The 24,562-nt window shown below is 36.1% G+C and overlaps 1 protein-coding gene across 3 annotated transcripts; it reads left to right on the top strand.

Moving 5' to 3' along the window:
* Positions 1-1,004: 1,004 nt before the first annotated feature.
* On the top strand, positions 1,005-24,562 carry gab3 (GRB2 associated binding protein 3). 3 transcript variants are annotated; one of them, XM_077241254.1, is made up of 10 exons: positions 1,019-1,552; positions 9,664-9,967; positions 15,922-16,126; positions 18,466-18,869; positions 18,978-19,027; positions 19,172-19,403; positions 21,607-21,697; positions 21,991-22,066; positions 22,641-22,754; positions 23,108-24,562. In XM_077241254.1, exons 1-10 carry the CDS (start codon positions 1,481-1,483, stop codon positions 23,222-23,224), a joined length of 1,665 nt encoding a protein of 554 aa, XP_077097369.1. In that variant the 5' UTR covers positions 1,019-1,480; the 3' UTR covers positions 23,225-24,562. The 3 variants fall into 3 exon arrangements, with proteins under 3 accessions (XP_077097370.1, XP_077097369.1, XP_077097368.1); XM_077241253.1 differs by having other exon boundaries at positions 18,975-19,027; XM_077241255.1 differs by lacking the exons at positions 22,641-22,754; positions 23,108-24,562 and adding an exon at positions 22,138-22,331 and having other exon boundaries at positions 1,005-1,552; positions 18,975-19,027.

Raw genomic sequence — 24,562 nt, 5'->3', positions numbered from 1 at the left:
TTAAACACACAATCCATGTTTGTATGTTTTTGTATTGTTGTAGGTTCCATATACTGTTATTAAAATTAATAATTATTATGATGTCTGCCGGTCAACCCCTAACTGGTTTTAAATTGCAAATGGGTTTATATTGATATAACAGTATTATATCAAATGATGTGTTTACAAAAACACATTGCAGAAATAATACAAAATAAAAATGACAACATATGATAAATGAAACTATTTAACAATTTCTTTTTCTTTTTTTTTTGCTTATATTTTTTTATTTCCACAAGCTGTAAATATGTTGTAGGGCCTATACAGTAATAATAACAACTTTGTTTCATTTTTTCAAATATTATTTTTTTGTTTGTGCTTCCGAACGCTATGGTGGTCTGGCTTTTTTTGCAGTGTTTTTTCAGGCTATTTTGAATGTGCTGTAAAATAGGGACATTTCCAGTGACATCTCCAGTTGGAGACAGGATATCAAAAATGGTCACCCCGTAATTTTGTGACATGATATCGTGTAATTAGTATAGAGTAACGGTGCACTCTCAGAAAAAAAAAGTCGGCCAGAAACCTTTCAAAAGGTACACTTTTGTACTTACCCCTAAGGGGTGCAAATTAGTACTTTAAAGAAACCTATTAGTACCTAAAGTATATATAAGTTCCTAAATGGGACATACCTTTTGATATGGAACTGCCCCAGTGACAGCTTTTGTACCTTTTTTCTGAGAGTGTGTTGTTATGGTCACTCTGAGTATACATCTCCATACATTGTCTGTACAGATAATATGTTTATTTTACAGTGTAAGGATAAAGGTGGCAGTAATAATAAAGTTTCTTATGCCACCATTGGTCACTAGGTGGCAGGCAGATACCACAGTATTTGAGGCACAACCTGCTACTGAGAAACAGTGGTGGTTTCGACCTGAAAAAAAAAATTGTTGGTCAGATATGGTGGCATTCAAAACAAAGAAATGTTAAAATGAACAAAAGTTTGAAGTAATTCCTTTTTTATTTTCTGTCTCCCTCTTTCTCTCTTTCTTTCTCAAATGCTCCAACAACAGATGGCCTAGTATACCAGTTTAAATTCCCCTCACAGCATTTTCCAAACTGACCTTGGGTTTTCACACATACACACACACAAGGTCATGTGCTGGGTTTGTTACAAGATACTAGAGGGAGGAACATCTTTTCTTCCTCCACCCAGAATATACACACAGAGACGGTTTGCATGTACATACATGTTCTCTCACAGATCACATACAAATACAAAAACACACATTCTCTCCTCCCACCCTCTGTTTGTTCCTCCTCTCTCTCTCGTTCTTTCTGTCTCACTCTGTCCCTGCCTGGTCGATGCTGTGTGTTCCTCCTCTCTGTGTTTGGGGGGGGGGGGGGGGGTTGAACACAGGATTCTCACTGCTTTCCTCTCAGTCTGCAATCAGCAACGGACACCCACACACACACACACACACACAGAGACGCAGCAGCTATGAGCGCGGACGATGTGGTGTGCACAGGATGGCTCATAAAATCCCCTCCGGAGAAGAAGCTAAAGAGATTTGTGAGTTAAAGTCCTGTGTGTCTGAGCGTGAGTGTGATGTATTAAGCATTAGAAGCAGGTACTGCAGTATAATGATCCACTGTCAGTTCATGTTCTCTGTGTTTTTGTAACACAGGATCTCTTTGCTTTGTTTCCCTGTGCTGCATGTTTTGATTTTAAATGCTTTTTAAGACATACTATGTTCTCAACTATGTGCATCAGAATTGCTTACATTTGTGCTCTCCCTGCTGCTTTCCATCACTGTCCGTGTTTTACTATTAACTGTGCTGTGCCGAAGGCTCTGCTTGGCTGCATTTTAATTTCTGTGTCCTGTGACTTTTGATCGTTGTTATGAGATGCTTTACACATGCTAATTCTCAGCTGTGTTTGTGCAGCATTTGTGTGCCTTCTTGCACTTGGCTTTGCATAGCCTCTTCTTGCCTGTGTGAAATTCAGTGCTGTGCTTTGTGACAAAGCAGTTTACCTGGTCAACCACTTAAAATAGTCACTTCCATGTGTTACTCTGTCATTGAATGCCTCTCAGATATATTATTTTTATATTTGATATTACCTTTTATTGTATAAGTGACAATGCTTTATGCTTTGTCATGTAACTGCAGTCTCGTTATTTGTCTACTGCAGAAATGCAAAGTACACATTTTGTTGTCCTGTGTTGTTCCCCTGTTTAATCATCCTTCCTCGTTTCTTCCTCATTCCTCATCTGTTTATGTGTTTACTGTGTTTCACTGTGCTCAGCACTCATTTGACCATGTCGTTTCATCTGTCAGACGAGAAACAGTGTCTCAGCAAATGCTAATTTTTTAGCCTTTAATTGTGTTGCTGTGGTAATGTTTTCCTTGTCCCAGAATCTAATATATAAGTAGAGTAAAACAGGAACCGTTAAAGTAAAACTGGAACAGTTTAAAACTGAAACAGCCTAACTGTTCTCTTTTTGCTGTGTATGTGTTGACCTCAGTTTTGTTTATAAATAGGGATGAGTGTAATTGTAATCACTAATAAAACTGTAAAGGGTTGTTCACACAAAGAACTATAACTATAATGATACCTATAACAATGACTAGCTTAGCATCCACACCAATGGACAATAAAGTTTAATTATACGCATTGGTCCTTTATTCTAGTTCATTAAATCCTTAAGCTCCTTTATATCTGGTGCATTCTGATTGGGGGAAAAAATCGTTCTGAATGTGATTCCAGTTATATTGTTCCTCTGTGTTGTTGTCATTATGAAGGCCTGTTTATAGTTATGCTATAGTTACCAAGACGATAACTATAGCATAACTATAAAGTTTTAATAATCATTCAAGTTCTATGAGAACAGGAAAGTTCACAGAACAGCTATAACGATAACGATATCACTTTGGAATCACTTTTAGAACTTTATAGCAGATGAATGATAAAAACATTGACAAACAATCAAAATCCACATGAGCCTTTAAAGCAGCCGACGACATAACTGCAGTGCACACTTTTAATATAAAGAACATTATCAACCCTTGGTGTGTACACTAGTTATTTTTATAGTGTGTGAACCAACTGTTTTGTAGTTTACTTAAATGATGACATTTTAAAAGTACAAAGATTCCACGTCTACATGTACAATAATTGTTTCAGAACAGTAGTTTTAAATGAAAAATTGCATGTCAGACAAGACAACATAAGTGTAGTGTGGTTGTCACTGTTTGACATGTTAACTACCCATTTACTAATCTTTTTAAGCTTCCTTTGTTACTAGTTTGGCTAAATATAATAGTGAGGTTATATTTTGCTTGTTACTATATGCATTTCACAATTGTAAATCAGGCCTTCCAAAAGCAGGTGCACAATAATATTCAAAAGTTGATTTATATGCAGAAGAGCACTGTTTAGTCTAATTACAACCTGATTAGACACACAGAGAGACTCAAGATCCTCTGCATGAAAGTGAAGGTCTCAGTATTTGGTTGAGAAGAGGAAGGGCAGGGAGGACCTTCAGTCATAAGACGAGTGTTCAAAGTGTCAGCCTGACACCACAAACACGCTCTCTCTCCTACCCCTCACTCTCTTTCGCTCTGTTTCTGTGAAATTTGGGTGTGTTGCAAAACATGGGAAGTGTAGGGTGCCAGGCAGTTGAGAGTGACCCTGCATTCAGAAATGAGCTCTGCTATCAGAGACCAGACAAGCAAAAGTGGCTTGACTGCTATTAGGAGGTGGAACTGTGGGGCTGACAAAGAGTGAGTGCACATGTGTAAACAAGCGTGCCTTTAGTCTGTTTAGTGCGTATGTGTGTGTCATAGTATACAGTTCAAGACACTACATGAAGAGAAAACAAACACTCACTCTCTCTCTCACTCACTCATCACTCTTTCTTTTTCTCTTTCTCGCTCTCTCTCTTTCTCTGGTTTTGTGGCTTCATCAGAGAGTAAAATGTGAGACATTGGGAAGAAGTGTTTTTTGTGTGCTACCAGTGTGATCTTTCTTTCTTTCTCCTTTCTCCTTTCTTTCTTTCTTTCTTTCTTTCTTTCTTTCTTTCTTTCTTTCTTTCTTTCTTTTGCTGTGACAGGTCTCTATTTCTTTGACATGTTTCTCCATTTTAACCACCTTTGAGCTTAAAAGTTACTTTTTTTCACTTTTTTATTGTACAAATATTCCACGTAGTCTCTCAATTAATCAGTCGGGCTGCATGATAATTAGGTAATTAATATGAAAGAAATGTATTAATAGCTTATGATGTTATGTTGTAGTTATTGTGCATTGGCCACTATACCCTTACAAAAAGGAAGTTTATTCAAGTGTGCTATTAGTATACTTCTTATAAATAAAAAATAAAAAAGTATACTTTGTCTACTTTTTATGTAATTTTCAGAAATATACTTTGTGTACTTCTTGGAAATATACTTAAAAATTACACTTTTACTTGTCTTGTACTGGCAGAAAAGTACATATTTGGCCAATACTTGTATCAATCTTTTGATCGAGATTGTTTTCTAAGTATACTAGGCTTGTAGTTGTGTTTACTCTTTTGATTGAGTAGCCTATTAAATATTTTTTTCATATAGTTTTACTTAGAAACTTCCATTGTCTGAAAATATTGATTTATAAAGAAAACTTATTTGTTCCTAATTCTGTATGTGAATTCTTGTGTAGTCCACTGGTAGTACATAGGAATTCAATTCAAATCTACTTAACTCTTTCCCAGCGATTGATGGAATTTTCCATTTCCATTAAGATTGCGCCGCAGCTGAATCATCCATCCATCCATTTTCCAAACAGTGTAATCTGTAGAAAGAGTCACTGAATATTTTACTGTAATGTGTTAGCCCATACATACAATGCAAAGACTTTATCAAGACTATTATTACTTGTTTGTGCAAAGCATTATGGGAAAAGCTCCATGGATATTTACTTTTTGTTGTTGACCTTAGAGAGGAAACAAAACACATTGTTTTACATTAGTTTAGATTGACATTTACACAACACTTTTCCATCTAAGAGGAACAAACATGTCATACAGACTCAATTTACTGTTCTCCACAATGTACATAAACATACACAAAACACACACATGCAAACTTGAATGTGTTGGTGTTCGCTTGTTGGAGACAAACGTTTGGGCCAATTTCAGACTTCCCTTCTGTGAAGGGTTCTGGGAAAACGTAGCTCTAGTTCCTCTCTTTGACTAAAACACGCATGCATAAGGGGAAGAAAATATTGCCATTCCAAAAGAAAGAATAGAGAGAAGGTCTTTGTTTGAGGCAGAGGTAAATCCAGGGCATGCTCTGACCGTGCTGCTCTGAGCATGCCCAGAACTACGTGGGCTCTCGGTGACAAATTCTGTAGAAAAACTGTTCAGACACGGGAAGGGTAATGTATGTGGTTTAGTGAGATTCATACACTTACAAACACACACACATTAGTGACTCAGTATGGAAGAATTGTTAAAGATAAGCACATTTTAATCAGTGTCTGTTGTTTTGTGCTCGTTAACTTTCCATAGTCTGTTTAAAAACAATTGTGTTTTTTTGGTATACTTAATTGGTATACTTAAAGGATGCTAAATTGGACCAACTAATTTTGTACTTAATGCACTTTAGTTATCAAGAAACAGTGCTGAAGTTCAACTAAAGATATACGTATATTTGATTGTGCTGAAGCGGAACTACTGCAAGTATACTTTAGGTACACTTTAAATATCTTGCATTTAAAGACTGATATTATACAGAGATCTATCCTTACTAATAGTGAAATTAACACACATTTTAAGGCCTAATCAATTAAGTACTCCAAATAAAGTTTAATTATATTTATACAAGTAAAGTCTCAAGCGATATGTCAGTAAATATGTTAATGGGTTTGAAGTATAGCCTACTTAGTATGAAATAAATGTTTTTTAAATACATTTTGGTAAAAAATAAAAAAAATCACTAGGGTAGTGATCACACTGTTGGAGCTTTTTTCAAGATATTGCTTAGGTTTCAGGATAAACCATTTCACCCTTTGTCAGCTTTATTTCTTGCATGTCCGAATATTTTAAATAATAAAGACCACGAAGATGGAGATTTGTGCCTTGTAAGCAGCATTTCAGCAAAAACAGTTCTACATTTACTTTGTGTTCTGTGCATGTGTTGCGTGCAAAATTAATGAGGTGTGATTGCTTTTTTTAAGGAGGCGTTTGTGGCCACATTCCCCCAACTTTACTGTGAAGTCCATTTCTGGCCTGTAGTGTCAAACATTTTTTATACAAATACCATTTACAGTATAATTGGAAAGGTTAATATATCAGCTTAGTATATGTTGTTTCTTTCTGTGTGCTTGTGCAATCTGTAGAATGGATTTAAATATGGTATAATGAATGTGAGAAAGTACTATATTCATATTGACAGCTGAAAGCATGAACAAGCCATAATAATAATAATAGCATGAAATAAGCCATAATAATAATAACTTTTTTTTAAAGGCTAAAGTGCAATTGAACTTGACAGCCAATAACTGTGTATTTTTGTTTTGTGGAAAAGAGCAGCTTTGACATTTTGTGTTCCACAAGAAAATAGTTTTGTTTGGAGTGACTTGAGTGTGGCTTGATTATTTCCAGATTAAAGCAAATGAACTGTGACTGTAAAAAAGAGTAACTCCCATCAGACCGACCAAATGATGTCATTTTCATTCAGTTATATTTAACCTACAGTCTTTTTTTATTTCAATGTTGCATTCAAAATCCTTGTGTCTCACAAATCTGAGGTGACACATGCACCTTAAATTTTAGGCATGACACTCCTGTTGTACTGTAAGTGTACTATAGGCAGAGGTGTGAAGTCCAGGGGTCAGAAAGTAAAAGTCCTGCCATATGTTTATTCCACCCATGAACTCAGCCAGCTAATTAGATCTATCTCCTGGCTGAAAAAGTGTGCTAATTAGCAAATCCAGGTGATTGGAACAAAATACTGAGGAGGACATTTGCTTTCTGATCCTGGACTTTACTCCTCTGACAGGTCACTTTGGATTAAAAGTTTGTCTGTAAGACCAAAAAAAATGGAGAAGTCTTTTCTGGTCTCTTCTTGCTTTATCTGGCTCTCAGGACTCATGTCAGCACTTAGTCTGGATCTCAGAGAAGAGGAAGAGAGTTTGTCTTGTGACAGTGTCCACAATGATAGAAATCTGGCAGCTCTGTGGCATTCTTACTCATAATGCATTTGTTTGAAACATATGTGTATAACTGTAAAAATGACCTCAAGGGAGGAAGTCAGGATTTTCCTAATGATACAAGTAGGAGATTGTGGCCTTTTATTAAATATTGCTGAGAGAAAACAACTTTAAAACACTCTGTGAGAAGTAGGCCTGTGAGAAACGTCTTTACCATCAGGGGTTGTGTAACAGCTGACTTCTGTGGTAAAATCTTGGTTACAGAAAGAAAACAGCAACTAACTAAACAAAGACGTTTCAACAGAGAACTGAATTATGTCACAGACGGAAGCAAAACAGAATGTACTAAGTTGATGATGGATCCAGAACATTTTTTTTCCTGATGGAATAACAATCTCATGAATGGGAATAAGGAGTCGCTCCAAATAGACTATAAGCTAGTGGCAATGACAACTGGTGTGTGTTTTGGGTTGGGTTTTGGGTTTTGATGCCATATGGTCAGATTGGATTTTCATCTGGAGTTCATCTCATTTTTACGAATCATAATTCCTAAATTGTGTAATAGTACAGATTGAGTATGTCACACATTCAAACCTTATATTATAAAAATATATAGCATAAAGTATGAATGTGTCTTTTGAAAAAAGGGATACTAGTTGTTGGTAAAAAGAGTTTTACATTGGCATTAAAATGAAAATTAAATATAAATATTGGGTTTTCATGTTTTATGGGGACATTCCATAGACATAGTGATTTTTGTTATTTGTTTTTTGATTTTTTTGTGTATAAACTATACATTCTATCACAGAAAACTTTCTGCATTTTTAGAAAATTTTTATTAATTTATTTTTGATTAATAAGCTGTTTTCCACATGAGCAATTTCCAAGGCTATTTATAGAGCAAGAGGAAGAATAATTTAGTATATTTTGTTCAGTGTTATTTATATATATGCAATGAGTGAACCACTAGTGCTCCCTCAAAAAAATTGTGTCGTTCATCTTTTTCGGTATTATCTTCCCAATTAGAAAAAGAGAGCATGCAAGAAGGAGAAAGAAACTATGTGTAAACTTGTGACACTGCTATTCCCTGTCTTTTTCTTTGCTTAGAAATGTTTTTCTGCTGTAGTTTCTATAATAGTTTCTGTTACATCATTGAAAAGAGGCAACTTCTCTGAAAGATTTACAGATTTCACCTGAGGCAGGTTTTGTTTGCACTTGGTAGCACAGGGAAAACCTGCTAAAATAACACATAATGTACAATAATCAAAAATAATGACCTAATAACATCAGAGTAAATGCATTTACCTCGTAAGCTAATACTAACCCAATTACCTCATGATGACATAACCTAATATCTTAATAGAATAATAACTTAATACATCTAATAAGCATGTTTTTGCACTGATTACAGTCGCTGGTAAAGCCAGGGAATTTATACTGATTGACTTGGTGTTGATAATTTACTTTTCATAACCATATGTGCAAACTGTTTCTGCTCTGAGAGATTAATCTGTGTGTTTCTTGGAAAGTACATTTGTAAGTCATCTCTGAGAGCAGGTCACGCCCTGCCCAGTTTAGACAGAAGTTTATCTGTAAGTTTGTTCTTGCATTTATACTAGTCTTTCCACGGTATACGTTATGATCGGTAAGGGACGACAGTGGGGCAAAAATTTATATTCGGTAAATGGGGGGAGGGGGGGGGGTGTGGTGGAGAGATTATGAATGAAACTTACCTGATACCAAATTCTACAAAGTTATCAGTCTAGATAGATTTCCAAGACCATTATTGGAATGACTGAATGCTTGTAATGATTAAAGTTAATTTTCATGAACCTGAACCCTGCTGATTTACATACCAGAATGGAGCCAGAGCCAATTTGCTAAAACAGTGCTTAGTTAGTACATAGTTGTTTGACTATTCATTAGCAGTATCCAATAGCCTCCATGGACTTAGTGACATCAGTGGAAAAGGACATTTGTTTCAGAGGAAGAGCAAGTTAATATATTTTGATCAGTGTTATTTTAGTATTAGTGTTTATTATTATTTTTAATATTATTTTTATTATTGTTTTTAATTTTTTTAATAGATTTTTTTACTATTACCTTTCATTTTTAGATGAAATATTTATTTATTTAATGCAATATTTATTTCAGCTGTATTTCAATTAATAAAAATTACTTTAATAGTTTTAATTTTAGTAAACAATAACCCTGGTTTTATAAAGACTGAAGTTTATAAAATACAAATATTTTTTTACATTTTTTTTATTTTAAATAAAGTGCACAGACAACTTGTTCAAAATAAGGCCAACCAAGAGCAACATGTGTCAAGATATAAATAGGGGCAAATTATAATTTCATGTGAAGACAAGACAAGATGTAAAGTTCAAAGGAGACTTTTTAACTTGATTGCTAAGTGAGAGTGTTCAGAAGGACAATGCTAATCTAATTCACTTCCCCTCTTTCTCACTCTCTGTCCCTCTCTCTCGCAGTCATGGCGAAAACGATGGTTTGTTTTGCGGCGGGGTCGGATGAGTGGGAATCCTGACGTTTTGGAATATTACCGTAGCAAGAGCTCCCGTAAACCAATCAGAACCATCGACCTGCTGGAGTGTGAGGTCACCATCGAGGCAGAGGTACGGCCCACTAAACGTCAGTACCAAAATCAGCACCTATTTGTGGTCAAGACCACCACGCGCATCTTTTACCTGCTGGCCAAAACAGTAGAAGAGATGAACATCTGGGTACAGAACATTGGACAGATTTGTACGTTTGGAGGACTGAACAGACATGCAGGTGAGGCGTTTTATTATTAACGTGTAATTTTTGGTTTTAGGCCTTGGACATCTTAGTTTGACATGTTGCACAGATTGCCTTTTTCATGCATCGTAGCTTCTCATAGTGTCAGAATTTGTAGACTTCTTGTAGACTGTCTAATGATGACCCAATAGGAGCACAGCGATTGATGACGTGTGTGAGAAAGAGAGGAGAGACAGTTGATATGTTGACACTAGCTTGTCTATTTACTGTAATACGTTACATAAATATCTTATTTGTTTTCCCTTTACATTATCATAACACTATCAAAATTACCTGAAGATTTTACTGAAGAATGAGCAGTTCATGACCTATTTTGTCTGAGAACTACAGACACACTTACTTAATCCCCCCAACACCCCCCAGAGTGAAGGTCAGAGTGAATGCAGAGTGTCCAGTCTATTATAAATTATAACAAAATACAATTTATTATTCAATTTAATCAATTACTTAATTAATTAATGGCCATCTAGGCTGTATTTGTTTGATCAAAAATGCAGTATAAAACAGTAATATTGTGAAATATTATTCAACATTTTCAACGTATTCCTATAATGGGAAAGCTGATTCTTCAGCATCATTACTACAGTCACATGATCCTTCAGAATCATTCTAATTAAGCTAAGGTACAGAAAAGAAAAGCACCTCAAAATTAAAATTCTAGTTACAAATTTATTTCTCTGCAGTAAACACACCGGTAATAAATACATTCTGTGTATGCGCGTGGGTTTATGAGAAAGGAAAGTGCTACAGATGTGCTAAAACAGGAAAAACCCTTGTACGTAAAAAGCCTCCTAAAAACAACACTTTCATCACATCAGATCCCTCCATTAACCTAAAGATTCATATTCCTCTAACTGCAGTTTTGAAATGAATAAACTTAGACTGGGAAATAATTAGCCACTGTATGTTTCCTCCAGAGAGAGATGCTGAGACTGAGAGATGCGGACAGAATCCGTGAGAGAAGGACGCTGTAATATAGGCGAGGTCTTATTTTAATATTCTGTTCCATTCCTCCATCTCTCTTCCTCTCTTTCGAATAGTCTGCAGAGCAACAGCTGCATCACTGAGGAACGTTCAGACACACACACGTCTGTCATAAAGTAGACAGCTCACAAGTATGTGGCATCTCATATCTTTAACTAATAATAGCAAACAGCTAGCATCATGTTATTTGTTGTCTTGCTATTATAGCAAGAAAATATGTTTTTATTAAAGGTGGCCCAATAGTTAGTGTAAGACGCAGCGAGAATGCTAGCAGTTAGCATAGACCAAACACAGAGAGTGAGAGAAACCTCAAGTTACACATTACTTGGAAAGATGAGTGATACAGCAACCAAGAAGTTTTCAGACACACACGCACTTGGTTACTGTTTAATACACAACACACCTCTGGACACGCCTCTAAACTGGTTAAAGGCTGATTGTGAAAGATACAGCTAATACAGAACAACATGCACGTCCATGCCCTTTTCTCCACACACATGCACAGATGAAAAAGGCTTAATTCGTTTCTATCTTCATGTTGCTTACGACTCTGATGAAGGCCAGAGGTGACTATCAGACATATTGTTGAAACAGCGAGTGTAGTTTTGGAGACACAAAGTCTCAGTCGCTGCTTAGCCGCTAAACTCATTACAAACCCCAGCAGGACTCCAGCCATGAACTGGAACTCAGCTTTTTATTTACAGGCAGACTCTTTTGCAGTGAGACAGACAGACAGCGGGTTAGAGAAGAACAGTTTAGAGATTGTAGTCACACCTGGAGGGCCGCAGTTTCAGATCCTGCTTCAGGCCATGTGTCAAGACACTCAGAACACACTGGGATCCTGTTAAACCAAGTCTTTTTTTTAACTTTTGTTAACTCAAATGTTGATCTCTGCCAGAGCCACAAGTTACAGTGCATGGTCTCTTCTCTCACTCTGAACTTTCACCATGCTTACTGTTTATTCACTGTCTCTGTCACCATAACAACTTCTAAATGTGTTTCACTCTGACCTGTCACCAAATACAACTACTCACTGTATCTCCACTGTCCATCTGACCCATCACCATGACGACCACTCATTGTGTCTCCTCTGTCCTTATGACCATCACCATGACGACCACTCATTGTGTCTCCACTGTTCCTATGACCATCACCATGACAACCACTCATTGTGTATCCACTGTCCCTTTGACTCATCACCATGACAACTGCTCATTGTGTCTCCACTGTTCCAATGACCATCACCATGACAACCACTCATTGGCCCTCATTTATCATTCTTGCGTAGAAACGGGCGTATATGTTGGCGTAAGATTATGCTTACACTCCTCTCACCGCCTGATTTATGAAGCTGTGCGTACCTTTGAAATCCAGGTGTACGCAATACCTGCCCTTGATAAATGCCGCGGCTGAAAACGATCGTCATTAGAATAACACGCCCCTATATATTCAAGTATCCGCTTCCCCCACACCCTCATTTTACGCCATGGACACACGGAAGACGGCAAAGAGGAGACACTTCTCTGGAGATCGAGACCATCACCATCATGAAAAATTATTATTAAATCAAACAATAATATTGTTGATGATAAATTCATCTTTTCAAATTTTTTTCAAAACGCTATAAATCCATCCATTTTTTGTCTAAAAAAACAGCAACAAAAACAACAACAAGAGAACATGCAACATATAATCAGGGACTCATACTATAAATGAATATAAATTAAATAAGTGAAACTGCATGAAATAAATAAAAGCCAAACAAAATAAATAGTAAAATAAATGAAATAGTTAAAAATAAAATAAATATTTCCAATGTCACGTTCCAATATTTTCCACCACTTAAAACAAATAATTTTAAAATAACACACAAATACAGTCCTTAAATACAACAATGTTAAAAATACATTCAAATAATTTAGTAACACATTTAGGCTAATAGTAATTCGTGCCGAACTTGAAAAAAGTAATGATAACAATATTCATGCCTACTATTAGGCCATGTGTTGTAGCCATTAACTAAGTGCATTTAGTTTCATATTTGTTAAAAAATTATAATGTTATTTTTTCCCCATCTATGTTGATTATGAAAAGTGAACATAGGCTAAGATGGGATGCGCAATATATCAGGAGACATGCTCAGACATGATTTTGGCCACTTAATTAAGTTTTGTTTTGTTGAAAGCCTTTCTTTAAAGTGAATTTCGTTTTGTATAAATTGTATCTTAATTTTAATATTTTTTTCATCAACCAATTGCCTGGATTTAATAAATAAGAAGCAAATAGCAGACAATATAATCATGAGTCATGACATGTAGGCGCGGGTGCGGTCCCTTGCATTGGACGTGAACTGGAGCACATCTCATCACAAATTAACCGAAACTCAGTATATGCCTCACAGACATGAGAAATATATCTATAGAGAAAGCTTGAAATGTCTTTAAACGAAACAATTATAAACGAATATAAATAGGCTAATCTCTCTATAGGCGCGTTCACTATGGAGATGGTGATCATCAATTTCATCTTTGCAGACACAACACTAGTTTATTAATAGAAATAAAATACAAATTTATTTTTAAAAATATATTTTGGAATATATTTCAAATATATTTCGTTTTGGAAAAGAGCTCCTCATATCTTTTAGTTTGTCAGTGCGTTTTGTGGTGTTAGGAATTGTTTTTCTGCGCATTTCCGCACTAACTCAAAACGTGCGTATACATGTACACCACCTCCTGACCTGGCGTAGGATTTGAGCGTTGCGTACGCCAACGTCCATATTGATAAATATCAAAGTCACCGTGGTTTTGGGTGTACGCCATGTGTACGCTGGAAATTTGGTCTACGCACTTTTGATAAATGAGGGCCATAGTGTCTCCCCTGTCCCTCCCATCACCATACACTCACTGTATCTCTACTCCCACTCTGACCTGTCACCATGATGACCACTCATTTAATCTGTACTGTCCCGCTGACGCATCACCATTACAACTGCTCATTGCTTTTATATGAAAATAATTATGATGAACAAGACACCCAAAGTACTTGTGTGATCGCACTGCCAGAGAGTTTGGGAATATTCACACATAATTTATACACATAAAAAAAAGATATCAGAGTTTTAAAACCAAAACATTTTAGAACAATACAGCATGGTTGTTTAAACCAATAAGCATTAAGCTGTGTGTCGTCAGCATGTCATTTCCCATTGTGCTTTTGATCAGCGCAGTTGGAGGAGAGCAGAATTCAGCACGGCTGCCTCGCCATCGCTAGAGTTTTTTGACACGAGTAGAAAGACATCAAAAGAAGTCGACTCGGACCACAGTGTGATACATTTCTAACATTTTGCTCATCTCAAACAAGCATCTTTTGTCAGTTTTCGACTCCTTGATTGGTGGAATTTTCTGTACAGCATCACGGGTAATGCAGTTTTTCCCATCAATTCAGATGCTTAACACGATTTTTTTTTATACTAAGTTGACATAATGCGGGCTAACAGCTTCAACAGAAGCAAATACTATCGATTAATAGCCTCGTAGCTCACAGTAGGTTTCCAAGTTGTCATTAAAAATAATTTTCCCTATGGAGAAAATGAATTGAGTTTTTACTTCCGCAACCCGGCTGTTGCACCAGAGACAATTTAATTTCCTAAAAGGACTTTGGTTGCACTCTATTTCTATTCTCACTCTGACCCCATTACCATGACTACTACTTATTGTATCTCTACTGTCCCTTTGACCCCATCACCATGACAACTGCTCACAGCTGCTCTGTTCTCCTGAATCCCTTTACCACAGCAACCTAGGTCTGCATGTGTAAAGTAGCTTTACATAATAATTAAAGGATTCTCACTGCAGCTGTATGAAAGAAACTGTTCAAAAAATGTTACACTTACTGTACAAACATTGTGAATTTTTTTTTCGGCTTATGCATTTGAGTAAGATCTGCTTGATGTTTACAGTAAATATAACAGAACAAAAATGAATAAAGCCACATGCCTGGTGTTGCTCAGATTTCTCTTCTGAGTCATTGTCAGTTATTCAAGTGTTGGATACCCAATAGTAAACTCTGCCAAAGAAGCAATGTTTATGTGAGCCCACACAATCCCCCTCAGATTAGCATGCTAGCTGCAACGTGATCAAAATGCCGGTTATCTACAACTGTTTACCCACAGCATTACTCACAAAGCCTCTCAAGCACCAGCAGGTTGAGTGTGATATCAGACATCCAAATACTGAGTCATCACTGGACACCTCTGTTTATGGACAATTAAAATGATTTGGATAATTTGAAACTACCTATTTAATTAACCTGCTCAACTATAATTCCCAAAATGAGAGATGTGTCACTCAGATTCTCACAGCACACACAGATATGACCATGATGGTAGGCAAGCGGCACAAAACTTTCCACAATGACCTTTATCTGCGTTATTTCAACTCAGTTCCACCTTCCAAAACATTTTTGCTTACTATTAAGAAAAGAAACGATTACACCCCAAAAAATCGACTGTGAACATGTCATGTGTTTTCAGCGCGTGTAACAGGCTCACGTGTCATCTGTGGGGTTTAGAGATGTCTGGCCACTACTAATGCACTGTTTAGTCTAAACAGGAAGAGAAAGAGAAAGAGAGAGAGAGAGAGAGAGAGAGAGAGAGAGAGAGAGAGAGAGAGAGAGAGAGTGTGTGTGTGTGTGTGTGTGTGTGTGTGTGTGTGTGTGTGTGTGTGTGTGTGTGTGTGTGTGTGTGTGTGTGTGTGTGTGTGTGTGTGTGTGTGGGTTGTGGTGTGTGGGGGGCTGGAAGGGGTGATTTGGTCTGCCACCTTCTGGTAATTAAAAGCAAATGTACTTCAGAAATGAAATGTGTTAAATGTGTGTAATTTTTTGACATCCAAAATAAATCAATGTATCAAAGCCAATCTATTTATTTTTCTCTTTCTCTTTGACAGAATCAATGTACAGTCTAAATCGCACTCCCTCTTCCCAGCAGCCATCTCCAGCACTTTCTCCTCATGTTTCTCTTGTGGCCAATCAGGACACAGTTACCATCGACAGCCACACTGTCCTGGACAGGCCTAGCGAATCAGAGATCAGCCCTCCACTTGACTACCTCTTCCTCTCTCAGTGTGAAACCGGGACAAAGAGCATCGTCAGGCAAGGCCCACCTCACTTCTTATGATCACACATTGCAAAAATAATAATTACATGTTAATCTCGATACAGAATTGAGATTAATTCCATGTAGCGCCTGACTAGTTATCAGCTTTTTCTCTAATCAGATTTAATAAAGGTGACTGAGAGAATAAATGAGAAAAGAAAATCTCTCACACTTTTCGCATCAGTGAAATCTTTTGATCTTGGTCACTGCAGCATAACACACTATGATTAGATTCAAATAAAATCTTCAGGGACCTACATGCAAAGTAGGGACTTAATGGTTTTATAAGAACGCATAATGATTTTTGTGATGCTGTTTTGTTTTGAATACTGAGGCGTCATTATGGAGGGGTTTAGCTGATTAATGAAATAATCTGCAGGTTTCTCAGAGCTACATTACCGTTCAAAAGTGTGGGGTCGGTAAATTTTTTAAAATGTTTTTTGAAAGATATCTTCTATGCTCACAAATGATTACAAATACAGTAAAAACAGAAACATTGGAAATAGTATTACAACTTAAAATAACTGCTTTCTTTTCAGTACCCATTACTTCTTCAGTGTCACATTATCTGATTTGGAGCTCAAAAACATTTGTTATTATTATCAATGTTAAAAAAAGTTGTGCTACTTAATATGTTTGTGGATTCTTTGATGAATAAAAAGTTTAAAAGAACACCATTTGTTTGCAATAGAAATCTTTTGTAATTATAATTATACATGTTTTACCGTCCCTATTGATCACTTTAATGCATCCTTGCTTAATTAAAATAAGGGGACACTTTTGATTAGGGAACACATATTCACTATTAACTGGAATTTTCCATCAATATTCACTCCTAATCTCTGTATATTGATAGTTCACTCGGGACCGCTTCTGAAAATGGGATTGTATATATTGTAGTTCAGAGTAGGCGGAGTAACAAATCAGTTGAGCGTCAGTGGATATTGTTAGCGATCAGTAGTCTGCCTGAACTACGCTTGAATTCCATTCGATCACTCAAGCTTTATTAAGTAAGGTAGCTGTTGTGGAGGTTATATTTAGGTATGAGGTAGAGTTAGGAGATCTAGAATGGCCAATTCAATTAAATTAACATTTATTTATACATATACAATAAATATCATTTTAAAGCAGATTTACAGATAATATGTGTCTACATTACAATTTAGAGTAATCTGCTATCAGAGGTGACTGTGTCTAAGTTGTACATTTTAGAAAAGTACATGTACAAATCATGCAGTTAGCTAACAATGTATTAAAGGCAGAAAACAATGAGCTAAGAGGCTGGATCCAAACTGGAGCTGAAATACTTTCTAGTTGCCTCAGGAAGGGCATCCCGAAATAAAAACAGTATCATGCAAATGTAAAATAACTAGCGTAGTTGCTGTTCATAACATTAAGCAGACAATAATGTGCATTTGATGGAGCATTTTGTGGAAAGTAATTCCAAGTTTTCTTATAATATTACGAAGTGGCAGCATATACAGTATATTTAAAAAAGTGCAAGGCCTAACACAGATCCTTGAGGCTCTCCATAATTCACTGACGTTATTTTAGATTTTATCCTGTTTAAATAGACAAGGTCAATAAGGCATTAATATGTGTAAATACTTATAAACAGCTAATATGCTAGTAACATGAATGCGAATAAGCAACTTAATAGTGAATATGTGTTCCCTGATCTAAAGTGTTTAATTTTTTCAACAACAACAAAAAACGCCAAACCTGACCTGTAGTGTATATGATCCAGGAAATTTGTTTTCAAAGTTTTTAATTAAAATGAACATGAATTGGAAATTGGAAATTAGAAAAGATTGTGTCTCTGATCTTAAACACAACATTTATTTTCTTCTATAATAACATGCACAGCCGAATAATACACAATAAGACCAGGAAAGTCTAATAATAAAAAATTGTGTACATTTTTATTTCATGTTTACCTTATTAAGACAACTTTTCTAATGTGAACCAGATTTGAGTCACTCCAAAACTTAAGCAAATGTTGAATTTTAAAACTTGTTTAATATTCACTTTTTTGTGTTTTGTCATCCTAAGGCTTTACATGTAAAAGAGAATTTGGAGTTTGTTATGCAAATTAATGATTTCTAAATGAGCACTGATTCAGCAGAGAAAGCCTGTATAAAAAAATAGTTTCATTATGACACAACAAACCATACATTTTCCATATGCTTTCTCTCAAGAAGAATGCTTTCTCTCAAGAATTTTCCATTGAAGAGTTTCGTCAAAAGTTTTTATTTTGAATTACATTATTTAGTTGAATAAACAATTTTTTTTGCTTATTTCTTATGCATTTATGAGTGTTTGTCCTTCCCTATAGGTGTGACAGCATCTCTAACTCTGAACGCTCCTTTGAGCAGAGCTCGTCTGAGTACACAGAGGATGTGTTTAGCCCCACCCCTCGCATTGACTCTTCCCCCTCCCCTTTCCTTTTGGTCGGGGTGTCCGAGCCCCCGTTCAGCGCCCCCTGTGGTCCACTCTCTCTCTCCTCCTCACTTTCGTCCTGCCTCTCATCTCCCATCACTCTACGCCGTCCACCGGACATTTTCAGATTCGACCGACCCTTCTGTGTGACATCCGACCCACAGACGCCTCCTCCCCTCCCACCCAAACCTACACACCTGTCCGATCACCACAGTAACGAAGATGCCGGCCGTAATCAGACGCAACCTGCTCTCCTCCCTCGCAGGACGTCACTTTCAGGAATAGACCACTTTAGGAGAGGTAAACATACACACAAATACACACAACAGATATTATCAATGACTCACCCCCCCCCAAAAAAAAGTATTATATATTTTAATATTATAATGTCTTTTTTTCCCCCAGTAGACTTAGACGGTGCTGGAAGAAACTGGAACAAACGTCTAAGCCTCAACCTGGTAAAGAAATATTCAAATATGAAATAGTCAAATGAGCCTGGAGAAAGTTAAACATACACAGTAAATAAGCATCAATTTGAATATTCACTGCCAGAAACCACATGTATCATAGTGTGTCTCTCTCTGTACCTCGGCTATTTCTAGCCGATATTTCTGAATACCACAGTTACTGAAAACCACTGTGAGGATTCATATGTGCCCATGGCCTCCCCACCAATCAGCTGCTCTAATGTCACTTCAGACGGCTACATACCCATGAGCCCCTCCAGCCTGCCTGTCTCCCTACTGACCAACTGCAAAACAGAGCTGCCCGCGCCTTCAAATCCCGACTTTGAGCCTCCTCCAGTCGACCGCAACCTTAAACCAAAAAGACGGGGTAAATGTTTTCAGGTTGAAAATGTAGTAAAAGTTTACCAGTATCAATTACAATCAATAGTACATGGCATTAAAAAAACATTAAAAGTTGTATGATTGTAGTATTAGTATTCCATATCGTGACTTGTAGTCTTTAGACTGAATTTAGTGTTACTGTTTTAAATAGACCATTAAATAAACCATTCCTAGAATATAATATCCATGTCCAATATATATATATATATATATATATATATATATATATATATAGCCTATATATATATATACACACTTCATGGTCAAACATTTGAGGACACCGCCTTTTAATTTACATTTACGTTTGGCTATAAGATACATATATTCCTAACACGTTTTACCACATGCTAAAAAAAGTTGTACCAATGACTAATATCTAGTTAAAAACAGGATGTGATGTCATAGTTTTAGGAACTTGATTCCTTGTTCTTTTTAAAGGTGTTTTCACAAGTACACTCTTAAAAACTAAAGGTTCCAAAAGGAGGTTTTCACATAAATGTCATAGAATAACCATTTTGGGTTCCCTAAAAAAACCTTAAATTAAGGGCTCCGTAATGGAACATGTTTAAAACTATGAGATGGGAGGTAAAATAAGTTGTCAATGCTTTTGCGTTCCCCGAGAAACTTTGCGTTCACTCGTAAAATGTTTTGCGTTTCCCCGGGAATCTTTCCGTTTGCTCGAAAAGAACACTAAGGTTTCGCAAGCGAACGCGAAACAATTCGGGGTAACGCAAACATTTTGCAAACGAATGCAAAAGCATTGACAAATAATTGACCTCCCATTTAAAAAAAAAATTCCTTTAGCATGAACTTTTAGGGGCTCCGTATATTTTACGAAATAAGTGATGTGATACTGTGTGTTGTGTTAGCTGTAACTGCTGCCATGAAGCAATTTCATTATTTGGAAAACCACGATTTCAGTTAACTACGTCAGAAAAAGAAAATAGAGAAATGGAAAAGAGGTTCTCATGTGAGGAGAGGTAGGCTATAGAAGAGTGACACATGTTGAAAATGAATATGAGGAAGATGAGATGTATCAGAGGCTAATGATCTGTGTATCACACAGAAACCACATTTCTATTTCAAGCTCTGAAGAGTTGTTTTAATAATGTAAATTGGCAGGATTGCCTTGAAATATCGAATTCTCAATTTTGGCAAATACTTTGTTGACACTTTTCAGTAATTAAGATTACCCTGATTTTTTATTGTCATAAATTTGCTAATTTATTTAAATTCGGCAGAATCTGCCTTCCATACAAAGCCACAGACGAATTAATGTGCGGTCACTTTAGCACGGGCAAAAAAAGTTTCATTGTCAATTGACAATAATGTAGCGATGTATCAATCACCGCTCACGCAGAAGACACTTCCAAACCAAACAGCTTTCTGTTGGTCAACGTGACGAATTTGCATGATTTGAACCCAGTACGGAAGTCTTTTGCATAATCCTCAGTTGCGTGAATCTTTTTTCCTATTTAAAATGACTGAATTTCGCCCTCAAGAAGCGATTGAATTCACCCAAGAAGCGATTCTACAACTGTGATTTGCTTGGAGATGACCCACAATTAAAGCTGTGGTCACATTTGCTGTTGTTCAGTGATTTTTTTCGAGGGCGAAATCCAGTCATTTTAAATTGGAATCCAAGCAATTGGGAATTTTGGCAAAGACTTCCATAGTAGGTTCAAGTTAATCATGCAAATTCGTCACATTGACTAACAGAAAGCTGCTTGGCTTGAAAGTGACTTCTGCGTGAACAGTGCTTCATACATGTTTGTGATGTTTTTGAGTGACACACTTATGTTTATGTTAGCATTTGTTAAAAAAAATTCAAATATGTCACAATATTTAATATTTATAATAGTTTGCACTGAGCAAGGCACTGGTATTTTATTGAATAGCTGCATGCATACTTTAAGAAAATCTTTGTGACGTATTTAAAATTCTTTTTAAACTGAGAATGTAGGTTTGCCAAGACAAAAGCAATAGAGAGGAAGTGCATGATACTGTCAGAGACGCAGATCAGGAACCGCAGACAGCATTGTGTCTTGAGTGGAGGCACCGGGCTCCTACAGGTCATGCACCTTCACACAAAGGAAATGCCTCATTAAACTCAGTGAAAGTGTGCTTGTGTGGATGACAGAAAAAGATAAGGGGTGTTTAAGCATTTTGCATTGTGTTTGGTTTCACAGTTCGACCGCCACCTTTAGACCTACGGGGCCTGTCCACCATTTCTGAATGTCCCTTCCACATCCCCCTCACACGCACCATGACAGAACCCAGGTAAGATTTGCACAACACTGAATTATGACAAACTCACATTTACTGATTAAAAGGACCTAAAACTGATCCTCTGCAAATCTGTTCTTCTTCTCAACCGTCTGTCATTCTCTTTAGTATTTCTGTCTGTGTCCTAAATGTTGAACAAAGATATTGTGTTTGTCTTCCTCATGTCACCTGATCTCTATTTCCTGTCTCTGCGAACCCCTCTGCACAAGTGTTTTCTCATTTACATGTTTGTGACACACTGATGTTTATGTAAGATATTGTTTTGTGTTTGTGTGTTTTGTCTCTAGCGCATCACTTCAGTGTGTTCCTTTGGACAGGCGGCGGGGATGGGGCTCTGAACAGGAAGGGAGCATCACGCCAACGGTAACGTGACTTCCCATTTAAGCTGTCCTTTCTCATTAATAATTTATTGTTGTGTTTCTCCTTAAAATTAGAAAGAGCAAGAGGGCAACAGGGGGAGAAAAACAAACAGACAAAAGAAAGATAAAAAGCCAAGAAAACAACAGTAAATCTCTGTAAATTACAACGAAAATAGACAAATGTATCATAGAGTGCATAGAAAAACTCAGCAGATAGTTAAGAAATGCAAACCATTAAATTATGTAAATAATCATAATTTAAGAATAAGCATAAACATGTAAAATATAAAAAAATATTAATCATGTATATACACTGTTATATGCAGTATACACCTTTGTCACTTTATTTATACATAAATTCAATATAGATGCAGCCTTGGTGATAGTTTTGAACACAAATATATATATATATATATATATATATATATATATATATATACGGTATATATATATACACACACACACACACATATATATATATATATATATATATATATATATATATATATATATATATATATATATATTATTGTTATGTATTGTTATTATATAGGTATATTTGTTTTTCCTTTGTTTAGGACTCTCGGCAGATGCTGTTCCCAGCTTGTGATTCTGCCCCCTGGATGAGGCCTTCTCAGCTGGATTATTTGTCACTTGACTTCAACTCTGCCTCCCCCTCACCAGTCCAGAAGGTCAGTGGTTGCCATGAAGTGGGGAAAAAAAAACGTTTCAGAAATAAATACAAAAAAAATAAATACAGAAAAAATGCTCTTACAAGCATCTGAATCATTCAATACAAACACCTATTTAGTGAGTGTGCATGGGTTTTAGTGGGCACTGCTATCTGTTGTAGTAATCTTTTCTGTGGCTTTTTTAAACTGAATCTTCAGGCAGCGATTACAGTGACTCAGCATTTCCTGTCCCAGTGACAGTTGCTTTGTCACCACTCAGCTCTAAACACAACATGGCATAAATCTGCCTGCAGGATTGATACAGTTCCCATGTTTTTGATGGTTTGCTCATATTGCGTTATTGGTATTTTCAGAAACCGCTGCTGGCAGACGAGTACAGGGTGGATTACGTGCAGGTAGACGAGAAGAAGACACAGGCTTTACAAAGCACCAAGATGGAGTGGAAGGATGTCCGTCAGTCAAAAGCATGAAGTCTTCTGAGGGGGGAGGAAATAATCCATTTAAATTATTACTTGGTTCAAAACTTGACTTGTTTTCATCAGTACAATTTCAGGTACATTTTGAGTCTTTTACACTGCTGTGAAAGGAGTCAGTACAGAGCTGGATAGGAAACCTTCAGAAATAAAATGGCAGAATATTTAGAAAATGATTCCAGAATAAAAGACCTCAGAATTAAAGTTCAAGAATGAAGCTGTTTATTTTGTAGTCCTTAAACCAGGAAGTGAATTAGCATTTTAGATTGCGTTTCCTCTGGAATTTCATATTGGTTTTTAGAACAGTCAAAAGTTTAGGATTGGTAAGATTTTTTAAATGTTTTTCAAAGAAGTCTCTTATGCGCAATAAATGCTGCATTTTATGGAACAAAAATACAGTAAAAACATTTATATTGTAAAATATTATTACAATTTTAAATAATACATTTTAAAATATCATTTATTCCTGTGATGGCAAAGCAGAATTTTCAGCAGCATTATTCCAATCTTCAGTGTCACATGATCCTTCAGAAATTATTTGAATATGCTGACTTGATGCTCAAGAAACATTTCTTATTAATTTCAATGTTGAAAACAATTATGTTTGTGAAAACATTGACACACTTTTTCAGGATTCTTTGATGAATAGAAGGTTCTGTCATTTTAGAGGAGTTTAAAAAAGTTCTTTAAAAAAAATCTTACTGACCCCAAACTTTTGAATGTTTTTTCATTAAGATGACTGTGTGTGATTTATGTTGCAAAACAGAAAATTCTATGCTAACCACAGGCCTTTTATTTTAATTTATTTAATGGACTGAACAGCTCTATTGAAATTTGTTTCTAAATCTAAATGGATAATGAAATACAAACAGTGCTAACAGCTTGAATCTTATCTGAAAACATTTGTCACCAAAGTTGAATTTACAGAAGTACAGAATTGCTTCAGTAATTCTACAGAATATGAATTTGTTTACCAGAACACAAATTAACACACACTCTGAGACTTTTATAAAGGAAATTATTTATAAAATGATCATTAATTATTGTTCATTTGCTTATCTTATCTTGAAGTACAGAGTGACTTTTTGTGCCACTCCCTGGGACATTTACTTTGGAACAATTCCCCAAATCTACACACTGTTCGTTTTACATCACTGATGTATAAGGCTCAGATGTTACATTGCCTATCTGTGAATTCTGAAATAATGTTTTCAAAGGTGTCATGAAGTCTTTAAGTGGATGTTCTGAATATGTTTATGATGCGTACAATCACTTCAACGTGTCACAGAAAAAGATAACACCAATAAATGTGTCTCTTGCACTGATTTAAAAACA

The sequence above is a fragment of the Siphateles boraxobius genome, unplaced genomic scaffold (assembly GCF_051911475.1).
Source record: "Siphateles boraxobius isolate OS27281-9 unplaced genomic scaffold, OSU_SipBor_1 24, whole genome shotgun sequence".
Classification (NCBI taxonomy): domain Eukaryota; kingdom Metazoa; phylum Chordata; class Actinopteri; order Cypriniformes; family Leuciscidae; genus Siphateles; species Siphateles boraxobius.
Note: the sequence above shows the minus strand (reverse complement) of the source record. Positions and strands in the feature narration are given on the sequence as shown.